The following is a 16,516-nucleotide window of genomic DNA, read 5'->3' as shown; positions in this document are numbered from 1 at the left end:
ATGTGACAGTGTGTTTTTTTGTCCCCACAACGTGATAAATACTATCACCCAACATACAGCCTCTCCATAAGCCTGCATTTCTTCCTCTTCACCCACAGAGGACGCTGTCTCCCACGTCCTTCATCCACACACCAGCCTCCAACCAACGGACTGCTTTTTAACAAGTCAATTAATATCAATGAGTGAATATACATAGCGCATTTACAAAAGAGTGCAATCTGAGGGATGAATTAAGCAAATCGATTAGGGAGGAATAAATGACTGCTGCGACCAGCAGACGTTGTGGAAGTGGCCCTCGCTGGAAATCAATGAATTAGAAATATGAATCTAATCGCCCATTGGTGACACGTGGAGTAAAGCTGCAGCCTGATCTCAGGCCTTTTTCATATAAAGAGTCTGAATAGAACAAAATGGGACTATTTGAGTGCTCGCATGGTGACCAAACACTTATATTTAATTTTGTTTTGTCAAAGTTATAGGATGGAAATTTGAAAACGATTCTGCACAAGAAAGGAGGCTTTTTATTGATAAAGATGCACCTGATTCCCACACTTTTTGCACTATTTAAGTATTATTATTATTTTTGAGTTTGCGAGGATAACTCATAGTGGCTGGCTTGTTCATCTCACACATATAGTTAGCTTTTTTATTTAATGCAATCTTGTTTTTCTATAAAAGCATCACATTTAAGACCTTGGATAATCTATCCAAGCTTTAAGCACAGGTTTATATTTTTGTTTCTATTTATTTGAAATACTTAGCTATTGGTGATCATTTAGAAGTTAAATATACATCCCATAAAATATATTTATAAATAAAGAATTTAAAAAAAATACACCAGACCCCTGCAGCCGGAGTGAAAGTGGCTCAAAAATATATAACTAAATATAGAAAAAAAACACACTAGACTATGAGTAACCTCCTGCAGCCAATCTGTGTGTGACTGTTAGTTGTGTGATGAGGCGCTTGTCCCAAACCTTCCTTTTTGGCGCTAACAGCCCTGTGTTCGTTTGCTGCCTAATTGGACTGTATGGGACCAATAACAGAGGAGCGCACACAGCCTGCAGCCAGAGGGAGGACTCACTCTCTCTCTCTCTCTCTCTCTCTCTCTCTCTCTCTCTCTCTCTCTCTTCCTCTCTCTCTCTCTCTCCTCACCGTCTCTCCCTTAATCCCATTTGCCATTGTACATGCCCAATCGCCTATACTTTCCGCATTTAACTTGGATGACATTTTTATTTCATCATTAGCATCAGACGCCAGACTGACTGACACTGGTGGACAACAGTTTCCTAACGAAAGAGCCCCGGAATGAGACATCTCCATGTTTATTATACATGTTTGTTTTTATTTTGCCTCGAACATTTTATTTTATTATTTTTTATTCTAGCCTAGAATTAAGGACGCGCGTTTTGACGCGGTGTGAAATCGAGTCTCAGACGGGATAACGACACTCTGTAAGTCAGCCGTGCCTTTTTTTTTTCCTCCCTCCTGTTTTAATTCCTGCTTCCGTGGTCCTCTCCTCTGCGCTCAGATCACAAAACACAGCGATGCCAGAGACAACGCAAGAGACGTGCGCTTCGGCCAAGGACTCTCCTTTCTTCATCAAGAACCTGCTGAACTGTGATAGCAAACCGTCCAAACCCAAGCCAGTTCTGGCTGCCACCAAGGCGGCCTTGGAGGGAGGGTTTTCTCTCTCCCACGTCGGGGACTTCAACTTTCCTCGCTTTGACCTGTCCGCGCAGAGGTTCAGTCTGCCGGCTCACTACCTGGAGCGCTCCTCGGCGTGGTGGTACCCATACGCACTCAGCTCATCCGCACACCTACACAGAGCCGAAGGTAAGACTGGCAGACACAAAACAACACTATTTATGATAGGATTACGCACACAGACTCACACTTTTTGAATTCTATTTTCATGATAGAGTCTTTATCATAAGAACAGAGAGAGAAAACTTAATTATTTTTATTATAGGACCTCTCAGGACATGTGTGTTTTTTGTTCACTTCATATTTTCTCAGATATTCCCACTTTCTCCTCACAAATGAGCTCAATAAAAGTACGTTTTTGGTGACAGGATGACTCGCATTTTCTTTACCCAACCAGAGTGTATAGCTATAGTTATTTGACGCCATGTCCTCCAAGGAAGGACTGGCAGACCCAAAACAACAGGATTACGCACACAGAGTCACACTTTTTAGCCTTTGAATTCTATTTTGATGATGGAGTCTTTATCATAAGAACAGAGAGAGAAATTATTTTTCAAATTTACAATCACAACATATAGGACCTCTCATGGACATGTGTGTTTTTTTTTTGGAACTTCATGTTTTCTCAGATATTCCCATTTTCTCCTCACAAATGAGCTCAATAAAATTGCTTTTTGTGCGTTTTTGGTGACAGGTGACGCGCATTGTCTTTACCAAACCACAGTGTGTAGCTATAGTGATTTGACGCCATGTCCTCCAACTCCAAGGAAGGACTGGCAGACCCAAAACAACACTATTTGTCATAGGATTACGCACACACACTCCCACTTTGAATTCTATTTGGATGATGGAGTCTTTATCATAAGAACAGAGAGAGAAATTATTTTTCAAATTTTACAATCAACAAATCAACATATGTATATGACGTGTGTTTTTTGGCACTTCATATTTTCTCAGATATTCCCACTTTCTCCTCACAACTGTGCTTTTTGTGCGTTTTGGTGACAGGTAAATAATATGACTTGCATTGTCTTTATCAAACCACAGTGTATAGCTATAGTGATTTGACGTTCATGTCCTCCACGAAGGCCTATTTTGTTATGCCACGACGCGGTGATAATAGATCAATAAAGTGACACGCTTTGCATAAAATGAAGTAGACATCGTCAAATCATCGGATGAGGGTGGCGATGCGCAGCGAGCTGCTTTTGATTTGTCTATTGGCGCTCAGTGTGAACATCACTGTGAACATCTTACCCCCAGAGGCTCGGTCACTGACAGAGCTTTTTTACCTGCCTGTTATCTGTGATTTATTCACGCGCGGATTTAAAACACGCTCGCACTATCATGCGTTCATGCAAAGAATAAATGGGAGATTTTTTTATTGAAAGCTTGTTCAATTAGGAGAGTGATAAATACGACTTTTTTTAAAAAGCAGGCCTGCAGATTTAGAATATTTTTATTTCTTTAGTCTATCAAAAGTGTTCTTTTCTTAGTATCCTCCTGAGACCCAGCCCATTGACATGTGTCCTCTGTAGTGGACATTTTGTCCACATGCATATCCTCTTACTCTTTTGACCCCTGGTGTATTGTAAAGAGGACATCCTAGGCTTTCCAGTGATATGGCATGTGTTTTTTTTTTTTAGTCAATTTGAATGTATTCTTGGTTTAATATCACTCTACAGCCATAATCTGTTAATTTTTTTAAACTACTTTTCACACTGAAAAGTCCTACAGTCCACTATACAGTGGACAATAAAAATAAAGTTTAACAAGCCTAAATTGTTAAGATTTTCGTTTAACCCTAAATAGGAAGGAAATCACAAAAAAAAGTAATTGGAAGACACTTTTGTTTTAACTCGGTTCCCAGGAGGATATAGGGTAAATGATCATTTGAATATATATATTGTTGTCAGTCATGTTTAGCTATAAAAAAAAAATGCTTTATGTTTATGTCATATTTTTCTGGCACTATTTACAAGTAGTTTAGTTTCATCCAAAGCCTGCAGGCTGTCCAGTATCAACAGGCTGTAATAGAATCAGAATCAGAATCAGAATCAGAATCAGAATCGGAACCAGAACCAGAATCAGAATCAGAATCAGAATGGTGTTTATTGCCAAGTGTAAGAGGTATACACTAGGAATTTGCTTGGGTTTTGTTGGTGCAAGTTAAACAGTATAATAACAAAATAAATAGATTAAAACGTACAAAAATAGAATTTCTGAGTTTTTTAATAAAATCATATCCAGTGTTTATGACCACGTCTCCCTGCATGTGTCCTCATTTCAGTCCTCGACAAACTAGCCAGAGACTCCTCTCCAACCTCGGGCACGGACAGAGACTCGCCGGACCTGGTTCTCAAATCCGAGCCAGACGCCAAAGAAGACGACGACGATGAGGACGAGCACAACAACAACAACAGCAACAACAACAAAAGTGGCGACGATGAGATCATCCTGGAGGAGAGCGACGCGGAGGAAGCCAACAAGAAAGACGACCTGGAGGAGTGGAAGAAGAGGGACGACGACAAGAAGCAGCAGTGCAGGAAGAAGAAGACGCGCACGGTTTTCTCCCGCAGCCAGGTGTTCCAGCTGGAGTCCACCTTCGACATGAAGCGCTACCTGAGCAGCTCGGAGCGCGCCGGTCTGGCCGCGTCGCTGCACCTGACGGAGACGCAGGTGAAGATCTGGTTCCAGAACCGGAGGAACAAGTGGAAGAGGCAGCTGGCCGCGGAGCTGGAGGCCGCCAACCTGAGCCACGCGGCGGCGCAGAGGATAGTCCGGGTGCCGATCCTCTACCACGAGAGCTCGGCGTCGGATGGCGGAGGAGTCGGTGTCGGTGGAAGCGTGCCGGTGAGCCAGCCGCTGCTCACCTTCCCACACCCGGGCGTCTACTACTCACATCCCATCGTCACATCGGTTCCGATGCTCAGACCGGTTTGAAAAATAAGATGGCACACAGAGTGGGGGTGTCGATTTTTCAAAAATCATCTGAAAAGTAAAAAAAACAAACATATTTTTGTACAAACTGACTGAAGAAAAAAAAAAGAAAAAGAAAAGAGACACACTGTCAGGCCTATACATGGACCTATTTTGGCAAATAAGCCTATTTTGTGTCATTTTTTTCAAAAAAAGGGTGCCGTTTACACGTGATCCGACAATTCAAATCCCATGTTTTATATTAATATTATTATTATTATTATTATTATAGGCCTATGTAATGATCACCTCAGGAGTCCACTTGCTTACACTGCCTGATGAGTGTCTTTTTTTTTATTTTATTTTTTTTTATTGTTTTTACATCATAACTGTTTCCAGTCAGGCCAACTCTACAACTGTACACATTATTCTATTTTTTTATTTTATTTTTATTATTATTATAGGCCTATGTATAATGATCACCTCAGGAGTCCACCTGCTTACACTGCCTGATGAGTGTCTTTTTTTTTATTGTTTTTACATCATAACTGTTTCCAGTCAGGCCAACTCTACAACTGTACACATTATTCTATTTTTTTTTTAAATGTTTTAACCTTGTTTACAAAAATTGGCGACCTGAATGCGCCTGGGCCTGCTTATCATCTGACACAATTATTTCATTTTATTTACAACTCATTACATTATGATGTGCAATACACTGACGGTGTGCGCTGTGAATGGAAAACATGTTTTTATTTTTTTCATCTTTTCACGTTGGAACATTGACGAGGCTTTGTTGTAATTTCCCTTTCTTATTATTATTATTTTGCTTCTAAAAAGCGCTTGACGGGGGACAATCAAAAAACACTGTCAACTGTAAAATATCCTGTTTAGTTTTAGTGATTCTCACTCTTTGCTCACTCTACATGGACACGTCTTTCAAGCACAAGTGTGAGCTCCCCATGTCTCCTAATCTAACTGTGTGTTTTTGGAACAGGAGCAACAAAAATATCGCTGGTGTAAAAAAAAAAAAAAATATGTAAATGTATATATTTAATGAGGCACTGGGAGAGGAGCTGCCACTTCTCCTTTGTACAGTAAAAACAACGTTTTGATATTGTATTGCTGAACCATGTTGTGAAATAAATGGAGAATATTCCTTACATTTTAGATTATGTTTGTATGACTTCTGTAGAGAATCTCAGAGGAGGTTAAATTGAGCCTTTTTTAATATTATATAATCAACATATATTATTTTTTTTCACTACTACATTCAACATTTTTCATAAAATGTTATGCACAAAGAGATGCAACAATTAAAAGTGGATGAAATTAATTACTTTTCTGATAATAGACAAAACGTCGAACCCCTCATCCACACACACACGTGGTGGTTTGGGCAGGTATAGGTTTCTGTCATCATATTGGTGTGATGCACTTTAAAAAACGTTATTTTACATAAAAAGTGGCTCGGTCAATTAGATGCGTAATTGCCACCATCTTGCCAAAATTATGGGTAATGTATTCAGAAGAGGACATTACTCCCTGAGTATGAGCTGCTGTCTTTTAACATTTTTTTTCTCTCTCATGGCCTTGTATCTATGTGTGTGTGTGTGTGTGTGTGTGTGTGTGTGTGTGTGTGTGTGTGTGTGTGTGTCTGTGTCTGTGTGTTCAGTGTGATGTGGAAGGCTGTCAGGATCCATGGCAAGTATCTCCACCTCACTATGCTGGTTTTTATTCTTATTTTTTTTTTATTTTAAGCACATTTCTTTTTAATTTATGAATGTATTTTTTGACAACTGTATGAGGAAACACCTCTCTTTACAATAATGTAATGCCACCTATATTTAAATGGTGAGGTAGGACACTTTTGCAAATTGTTTTAGGATATACAAAATAGATATTATGCAAAAAAAATCATATCCTTGCTGTTATTTTATTATTATTTTTTTTTTATCTGGACAATAACATCTCACAGTGTCTCCACAGTATTGCCCTGTAACCTTAATTTAAACAAAGTTTGCAAAAAAAGGTGTAACATTTCACTTGAGAGATAAATGATTAAACTGGTACTTTGTAACACATACGACCACAGGTGTCACTGGACACTTGATGCGGTTATCTCCAGGAAGACGTGCATAGCATTGTATGTAGGCTAACTTAATTCAATAATGCAGTTAAATGTGTAAGAAAGCAAAATACTACTACTAATAATAAGAATTCCACTTGATTCCATGCAAATTAACTTACTTTAACATTGTTCTTGAATAAGGAAGCACAACGTCTGACCGAATGTGGAGGATTGATTCAACAAAATCAATGGCAATGAATAAAAGTACACAAAAACAATACAACATAGGTTCCCCCACCACATGGTGATGGTATTGCTTTTTAACCTAAGAGAGAAAAACAAGTTTAAGAATCACATTTCGATGCAAGTATTTTTTTTACCAGGTGAGACTTAACCTGAACTTGTTTGTTTTTATTATTCATTTTATTATTATTATTATTATTATTATTATATTTTATTTTTTTTACAGTTACATATACTGTTATTGCACATATATTTTTAGTTTATTTTACTTTTTTTTATTTTTTTACAAAACCGGATGTATTATGTTAAAGTAACAAGGGTTTCAGGTCCAAGGGGAGGAGGCAGTGAAGGGAGGGAGTGAACACTCCTCCGTTGAGCTGGGCACACTAAATGGCAATGATCAATAATCAGTTATAAATACCAATAATAAACAATCATCAGGATGAAATACTTGATTTAAATATATGTTTTAACATTTCTTTGTACTTTTTAATCTGAGATTCACCTCCAGACTTCTACCAGGTGACAGAGTCCAGGTGGACACTATACTGACACCTGCAGAGAAACTACACATCTGCACTGTCCCTTTAATTTAAACACCAACAACACATTTTAATTCCCTCATAGTGTGCAAGTAGACAAACTATTGACAGCTTCATAGTTTTAGGATAGTCTTAAGATTCAATCTGCCTGATAACAAACAACACAATACTGCACTTTGGATTGCTCAAACATAAGAAATATTACCATAAAGAAAAGAGTTGGAATCCAAAATTGAACAGATTATGAGGCACGTGTGTATTTCTCAGAACAACCTTTTGCCTCAAAGGTCATTCTCAGTTTCCATCTGTAGGCTAATATACAGTTATTGGAAATGAATCAGTCAGCTATAAACTCATATAATGACCTCATCAAGAGACAAAGGGTTCATTCAAATATCGTCAGATCACCCGAGTATTGACGCGCACCTACCGCGTTGAGCCCCCCCATTACCGCAAATTAATAGATTACTATGGCATTATTCCTCTGGCACATATCGATCCGCAAACGTCTGCATCATATTGCGTCAAGCGAGAGAGCAACGTTTACGCAGCTCAGCTTGTGGGTGACCTTGATTTTGCGCGCATAAATTGAAAAAATTACCACTCGATAATTTCCATTTGTGCGACATCTGCATGTAAAAAGGGAGTGGGGCCAGAATCAGATAAAGTACATTTTGCAAGCAACGGGGGCAAACGGACGTGACGGACTGAAGCTCGGTGTATTACATTAAAATGGAGAGCTTGAGTGGGATAATGTTAAGCCCTAGCAGAGGTTTTAGTGCCATGCAGTTTGGAGACACACAAGTGGCCCGACCACCTTGCGTAACGCTTCTTCTCTGTGGCCACTGGCATCTGCTCACATGTGTGTGTTGGACTATTAAAGTTAGTTATAGTGGGATTTAAAGGCTGCACGCACAGATTAAAGGTCCCATATCATGCTCATTTTCAGGTTCATACTTGTAATTTGTGTTTCTACTAGAACATGTTCACGTGCTGTAATGTTAAAAAAAAACTTTATTTTCCTCATACTGTCAGCCTGAATATGCCTGTATTTACCCTCTGGCTGAAACGCTCCGTTTTGGTGCATTTCAACGGAATTGCAACAGAATTGCGTTACTAGGCAACAGCTTGGGTCCATGTGTACTTCCTGTCAGCTGATGTCATTCACATACACTGCAACCAGGAATAATCTGGGACACATTTAGAATGTTTAAGTTTAAAATGATGTCAAGTGTCTAAATATTGTATATTCGTGACATCACAAATGGGCAGAAATCCTGACAGCTTGTTTCAAAAGCTCAGTTTCTGAATATGGGCTGTGTGTATTCCCCTGTGGATTGAGCGTTTCTATACTTTCACAGTATTTATATAGGACTTAAGCCTGCTTTATAATAAAAAAAAACATGAAAATCTCCTTTTTTTATAATATGGGACCTTTAAAGCATTTATTTAGAGAACCAACATTGTCTCTGTCATGGCAGAACCATGTCTGGCAATGGTTCATGAAATGAGGTCTCCAGAGAGGTCCTTGAGGTGTTGGCAGAGGTTCCCTATAACAAGACAGGAAATCATGTGTATCAGTGACATTTCAATGGAATATATATAAGATTAATCCTCACCCTATAACGTTGTCAGTTTCTTTAACAAATCTTATCAAACAACAAACACCCTCTGGCTCCCTTCAGCAAAAAATGGGCCCAAAAGGTAAATGTGTGCGTAAAAGTTCCACCTCTCACTCTGATCCTATGCGTCAACAAACGATCAATAATCAGTAATAAATACCAATAACAAACAATCGCCAGGATAAAATACTTGATTTAAATAAAGGTTTTAACATTTCTTTGCACTTTTTTAATCTGAGATTCACCTCCAGACTTCTATCAGGTGACAGTATATAGTACCCACCTGGACTCTGACACCTGCAGAGAAACTACACATCTGCACGGTCCCTTTAATTTAAACACCAACAACACATTTTAATTCCCTCATAGTGTGCAAGCAGACAAACAATTGACAGCTTCATAGTTTTAGGATAGTTTTAAGATTCAATCTGCCTGATAATAAACAACACAATACTGCACTTGGATTGCTCAAACATAAGAAATATTATCATAAAGAAAAGAGTTGGAATCCAAAATAACACATTTTAATTCCCTCCTATGCGTCAACAAACGCATCCAAACTACTTTCCATAATCAAACACACAAGTGATCTGACGCGTTAAAAGCTTGTTTCAACAACACTTTTGACACTTTTTCCTTGAAGAGAGGAGTAAACCTTGTTTTAAACCCATCCCTCCCATTTTGCTTTGCTGATTGAATGCGCCGCATCAGATTTTCATCAAAGTTCTATTAAGTGAAACATAGGTTGCAGGGCACCGTCTGATTGGAACAGTTTAAATTTTAATTGTGTTTTTAATTTGACATATAGTTGCTGTGAAGAATGACACCCGGAACGCCGAGGGGCGGTCGATTTTCTTAATTTCTCCCCGAGGAATTGATGAGTCTATCAGGGCAGTAGATTGGAAAGCCATTAAAACTCAATGGTTAGGTTGTTAATTGGAACTTGATGGATAGGAGCCCGTGGATAGGCTGTACTGATCCAATCTTCCTGACTTTGTGTTTTCCAATAAATTACCCAGTTCATTTCCACACTCAGATTACATAAATTGTACACCTCCAGGGCTCGTGCGCTCTGCGTTTACAACTCTCTCTCTCACAGATACACAATCACACACACACAGTCTCTCTCTCTCTCTCTCTCTCTCTCACACAGACACACACACACACACACACACACAGTCTCTCTCTCTCTCGCACACAAATGTGCGCCTCCTGAAAAAAGAGCAGGCCCAGCTTTCTTGAATGAAAATCGAAACGTAATCAACGTTTATACTTAGAAAATTTATTGATATCATTTTCTCTAGGTAATTTCCTTATTCTAGACTTGGACACGCCATATATCATAATACACACGTGTAAAGGGGTCTTTGTTTAATATTTATCGAAGCTTGATTCCCCGGATCAAAGCGCCTCATAACTTCATCTGTCTTCTTTCTCAGACCTTCTCTCTCTCTCTCGCCCTCTCTCTCTCTCAAAGATCTTGTTCTGTTATTGCAGTGTGTATAGTAGGGCGGCCATATCACTGTGATAGAGCACCAAACTTGCTCCATTTGCAGTTTTGGGGGCCTTGAAAAAAGATAAGATAAGATAAGATAAGATGAACTTTTATTAATCCCCGGAGGGAAATTCAGGTGTCAAAGCAGCAACATCAGCAAACAGAGTGAAACACAGGAGAGGTAAAGGTATACAAAAATTATAAAAATAATAATAGAGATATAAAAGATACAGAGTGAATGGCTGAACATAGTGTGTACAGTCCGTCAATAAATAAATGTAGTATGTGCAATAAATAAATGTAATATGTGCTTATGTGCAGTCTATAAAGTGGTATATAGGATGTATAGTGTAAAGTAAGTGTAAAGTGCGTCAGTGGTTAGAGAGATAAACGCAGAAACATGAGTAAGGGATGGACATTTCATAGATGTGTGTCTCATTGGTGTCTCTCCAGTCCAGATGCGTCTCTAGTCCAGATGTGTCTCTATGGTGTCTCTCTATTACAGTCCTTTCCAACTCATCCTAATCATATTGTATTTCATCTTGTTCTTTTGTGTTTCTTTTAATTATTCTCATTCACATGGATACTAATAATATACACTGCTCGGACTCTTGAAATAAAAGAAAACAGCGCGCGTAATACATTCCGTGCCAGCCTGTTATATGTCCAACTATCTCATGTGATGAACTCATCTCACTTTGCCAAAGTCGTCTGAAAGTGACGCAGGAGGCTCCAGCTGACAAAAACAGGTCTTTGTTTGAAAAGAGCGGCATATAAAATAAACCCATTTAACTGTCATTGCAGATTTCACGCCTTATGTGTAACCACCATAAATCCAGCATCCAACCCAGACTGCCCTCATATATTTACCCCCCCCCCACCCTTCATATATAAAGCCTCCCGTGCCAAAGCGTTTAGTTCAGATCGTTCAGCAGCTGCCGTATTGACGATATTTACGCGCGGATCCAGATGCTTCTGTGTGATGATGATGATGAGGAGCAGAATCTGCTGTCAACATCATCATCAGCATCTTCTTCCTTTCCATCCAGCCCGTCTTTATAACACCGAATACCCGGTTGTGTGTGTGTGTGTGGCTACCGGGAAGGTTGCTGACACGATGATTAAAGCTGACCATTTGTAATGTGTCTGGGGCTCCCTTACAGAGCAGTCAAAGAGGGATAATGTGGCCAAGCTCGAGCCCCGCAGCTGTCCCACAGACACACACACACACACACACACACAGATAGAGCATGGGTGGTGGTGGGAGGCGCGCGCCCCCCCTTCTCTCCACGACACACACGCGTGCGCGCACTCAGCCCCCACCACCTCCAATCAATTAGTCAATCAATTAGCCGGCCTCTACTCCACGCGCGGTCATCACGAGGCAGATTAGCTCAGTAATGATCAAATTAATTCTTAATCGCTGATAATGGACGCGGAATGAGTTTATTATTTTCAGGGGGAAAAAATGAGTTAGGCCTCTCTGTGTTATAGTTCCAACTATATAAGGCTGTATGTATGCGTGTTAGTTACCATCACCCAATCAGCCGATTTAGCATGCATAGAGGATGATCGACAAAAAAACGTGCATGAGGTCATCCTCAGTTGACTGAGCCGTTTCCTGGTTGTACAGGTTGCATAACCAGATTTTTTTTAATTTTTTTTTTTTTAATCTGTGTTTTTAAATGAGGCATATTTAAGACACATTGCGCACACTAAAGGAAAGATATTGCAAAAAAAAATAAAGTTGATTTTTAAAATTATTTTTTCAACATATTGTCTGAAGATATGATACATGGCAATTTAGTGCAACATTTTTTTTTTAAATTCATAAAAGTTTTAATTTACTCATAACAATAGCATATTGCAAGACATATTGCATTTGTTTTGATAAAAATAATGTAATAAAATTATAATTTAAAAAAAACTGCTGAATGCAGATATTGCAAAAGGTTGATTTTTAAAATTATATTTTCACATATTTCAACATATTTTCTGAAGATATGACACATGGCAATTTAGTGCAACATTTTTTTTAAAATTCATAAACAAGTTTTAATTTACTCAGAACAATAGCATATTGCAACACATATTGCATTTGTTTTGATAAAAAAATAAAAATAAAATTATAATTAAAAACAAACAAACTGTGAATGCAGTAATGAACACTGCCCTGGTCCTCGCTCTTCTCATCCCGTCTCAAAAAACCTTGACAGGAGTTTGAAATGTCCGGGCTTGTGTGGGAGGCTGCCATTGGCCCAGGAGGAGCTTACCTACATGCAAATGAAGCTGCCTCTGATCCACAGCGTGAGGAGGAGGACCAGCAATACACTCATGTTCACCGAGCTCTAGAAAAAACACCTTCAACTCCTTCAATGTTAAAACTCCACAATTAAGAGAGAGAGAGAGAGAGAGAGAGAGAGAGAAAAAACAGAAGACAAAAGCTTCTTTCGTAATTTCTACGCACCAATAACGGAATACAAAGAGAGGACAAGACAGATTCAAGGCGAGACTTCAATTACTGTTATGAAGCGAGAATGAGTAGCGCAGAAGACAGCGGGAGCAAGTGCTCGTCGGGCCCGATTTCAAGCTTCACCATCCAGTCGATTTTGGGCACCACAGCGTCCGATGCGCAGCGCTCCGGGAAGAAAGAGCTCTCCAAGAAGAAAGGACCGCTTCTGCCGCTGCCGCTGCCGCCGCCGCGGAGGCGCTCTCTGTCGGTGTCCTCCGAGGAGGAGTGCAGCGGCGGAGAGGACTCAGCGGACTGCTTCTGCTCCGACACCGGCCACGGAGAGCCATGCAGACAGCACCAAGCACACAACTTCTGTTTAGGTGAGCAATATCTATTGTTATTACAGAAAAGATAAGATAAGATGAACCTTTATTTATCCCCGGAGGGAAATTCAGGTGTCCAAAGCAGCAACATCAGCAAACAGAGTGAAACACAGGAGAGGTATATAGGTATACAAAAAATTATAAAAACAATAATAGAGATTTAAAAGATACAGAGTGAATGGGTGAACATAGTGTGTGCAGTCCGTCAATAAATAAATGTAGTATGTGCAATAAATAAATGTAGTATGTACATATGTGCAGTCTATAAAGTAATATATAGGATGTATAGTGTAAAGTAAAGTGCGCCAGTGGTTTGAGTCCAAGATGGTTGCAGATAGTGCATGTTTAAAGGCAGATAGTGCATATTATATCCAAATATTTAAGTATCTCACAAAATAATTTAAATAATATTACGCACATTTATTATATTATGTGTTTACTATATAAAATGGCATGGCAGTAGGCCTTCTTATTAGCTCCTTTTTTATTTATTTATTTTTTAAATAACCAGGCTATCTGTTTTTGTTTGCACTTGAGCTCACATTTCATTATTAGCTCGTGTTTGTGACTGTCACACTCTCGTGCAGCTCATCCATTTCCACTTGTTCGCTGTGTGCAGCAGCAGCAGCAGCAGACTATATCATCACAGCAGCAGCAGCAGAGGAAGAGAGGAAGGGTCGAATAATTAGCCCTCCTGTCTGTTCCTCTCGTTTTAAATTTAATTGAGCCTGCTAATTGATGAAACATGTTTCTGAAAATGGCTGCTGCACTACACGTCGCCAATTGAGCGTTAAATAGAGCAGTTTTTTTATTATTATTATTAATAACTTACTTTTACGCACCGTGCGTAATCGTGCCCGAATTGTTTATTTAAAAAAAAAAAAAAAGTCAACAGCCGATTAAGAAAAGTCAGAGTTCACACTTGAACTTTCAAACTGAGTATGTCATATTCACTATAGTCTTATGTTTTGTTTTGTACAGCCTGAAGTAAAATAAGAAAAAAAACCTGAAACACGTGGCCAAAAATCTCACTAAACACAAAGTGTCCTCCTGTGATATATAATGATCGAGACGCGGTCAGCTCTGTTGGAATATAAGAAACTGACCAAATGGAGCTGATTACTATTTTTTTAGTTTTTATACCTTAGTGTTGATATTCGTCAATAATATTTACTGTATTCTTTTAGAATATTCTTTTTAGAAAATTCTTTTAGAATACAGTAAATATTCTAAATTTATTCTAGATGTGTCATATTCACACCACCTCCTCGTTCTCCTCCTCCAGGTCCCGCCAATAAAGGACTCCTGTCCGCTAATGACGCGCTGCTGGCTCGGCGGCCGGTGCACCTGCCGCTGCTGCAGGATTACAAGGAGGAGCAGGACAAGAGACCGTGCCATCAGATGTCCCCGCTGTCCGAGGAGAGACACACGGACGGCGCGGACAAGCAGGGCAACAACTCCTCCAAGAAGAAGACGCGCACGGTTTTCTCCCGGAGCCAGGTGTACCAGCTGGAGTCCACCTTCGACATGAAGCGCTACCTGAGCAGCTCGGAGCGCGCCTGCTTAGCGTCCAGCCTGCAGCTGACGGAGACTCAGGTCAAGACGTGGTTTCAGAACAGGAGGAACAAATGGAAACGGCAGCTATCGGCCGAGCTGGAGGCGGCCAACATGGCCCACGCCTCCGCACAGACACTAGTGGGCATGCCGCTGGTTTTCAGAGATAACTCCTTACTGCGCGTTCCGGTTCCTCGGTCCATCGCCTTCCCAACACCTCTCTATTACCCAGGGAGCAGCCTGCCAGGGTTACCTTTATACAACCTGTACAACAAGATCGAGTACTGATTGACTCTGACTCTGTATGTCCAACCACTAAAAAAGATTGCAGCATTTACAAAAACAATACATCCTTATAATAAGTGTCTCCACATAACCCCCCCTGTATATTATTAATTGTATCACTTTATTTGTTGAGGAAATTGCTATTATGCAGCAACTGTCACATGAAAGCAATTCCCCTAAATGTATAAAATACACCATGTGTATAATTAATTACAATCATTTTTGTACTTTTATTTCTTTTTTTTATTATCTTTCTTTTAACTGATGAAATAATTTTGAGTTTAACATTCATATCAAGAAAAAAAAAATCCACAATTTTTTTTTATTCATAATTGGTTTCTCACATATATTGCAATTTTATTTCACCTGACAGGAAAAAAAAACAATTATTCCATTTAAAAGGAAAAATATCATTGTTTCTATTGTAATTATAGACCTTCAATAATAACCTTCTCATTCAATAAATTTTCTATTTCAGTGAAAATTGGACTTGTTTGGTTTTATTTTTATTTTTTTGTACTTACATTTGTAACTATTGACACAGTTAGATTTTTTTTTTAACACAGAAGGCAAACACTTAAAGCAACTGCAAACAAGGTTAATGTTAAGGTATAGCTGTGTTGACACTTCTTGTCCCTCGAGCGTCCAAACTAATGTGAACACGAAACGTTCTATTGTGATAACCAGTGTTGTAGTCTCTATATGTTAAAGGCTCGTGATATAATCAGAAATTAAAGGTGAATTTTGGTTGTAGAGCTGCAGTAATTATCACCTGGAGGGTTATTTTTTTTTTTAAACTAAGAACCCCTGCTTTAACCATAAGGTAAAAAAAATGAAGACACTGGTGTTAATTAACATATATGACTTACTGTTTGTACCATAGTTTACATGGCTGTTGGCTCACATGTCCTACCTTATACCTCCTATTATTACATCAAATATTAAGTTGTGAGCATCTTGACAGGTGCATTATAATTGCAGCTGTGCAGGGATGCAGTGTGAAATGTAATGTGTTATATTATTCTGCAGGCTAACACTGTAGCTTCCATATAGGGGCTGGGCGATATGGAGAAAAATCAATTATCAAGACTTTTTGACTGAATACCGAATACGACGATATTGTAGGGTTGATCAATGGTGCTTTAAAAAATATTTAAATATGACATAATGACTAAGTGGGTAAAGGAAAATAATGGAATAGCTGGCAAGTTCAGAAAATTACATCACTTTACTGTAATGTAGC

General features: G+C 39.1%; 2 protein-coding genes across 2 annotated transcripts; both read left to right on the top strand.

Annotated features, from left to right (window-relative positions):
- The first annotated feature begins 1,171 nt into the window (after positions 1-1,171).
- hmx3a (H6 family homeobox 3a) lies at positions 1,172-7,133 on the top strand. Its single transcript, XM_074646170.1, has 2 exons — positions 1,172-1,836; positions 3,998-7,133. The coding sequence occupies exons 1-2, from the start codon at positions 1,548-1,550 to the stop codon at positions 4,648-4,650; spliced, it is 942 nt and encodes a 313-aa protein (XP_074502271.1). The 5' UTR covers positions 1,172-1,547; the 3' UTR covers positions 4,651-7,133.
- Positions 7,134-13,136: 6,003 nt separating this feature from the next.
- On the top strand, positions 13,137-16,235 carry hmx2 (H6 family homeobox 2). Its single transcript, XM_074646171.1, has 2 exons — positions 13,137-13,431; positions 14,720-16,235. The coding sequence occupies exons 1-2, from the start codon at positions 13,137-13,139 to the stop codon at positions 15,274-15,276; spliced, it is 852 nt and encodes a 283-aa protein (XP_074502272.1). The 3' UTR covers positions 15,277-16,235.
- The last annotated feature ends 281 nt before the right edge of the window (positions 16,236-16,516 follow it).

The sequence above is a fragment of the Sebastes fasciatus genome, chromosome 9 (genome assembly GCF_043250625.1).
Source record: "Sebastes fasciatus isolate fSebFas1 chromosome 9, fSebFas1.pri, whole genome shotgun sequence".
NCBI lineage: Eukaryota > Metazoa > Chordata > Actinopteri > Perciformes > Sebastidae > Sebastes > Sebastes fasciatus.
The sequence above is the reverse complement of the archived record's forward strand: the minus strand, read 5'-3'. Positions and strand labels throughout refer to the sequence as shown.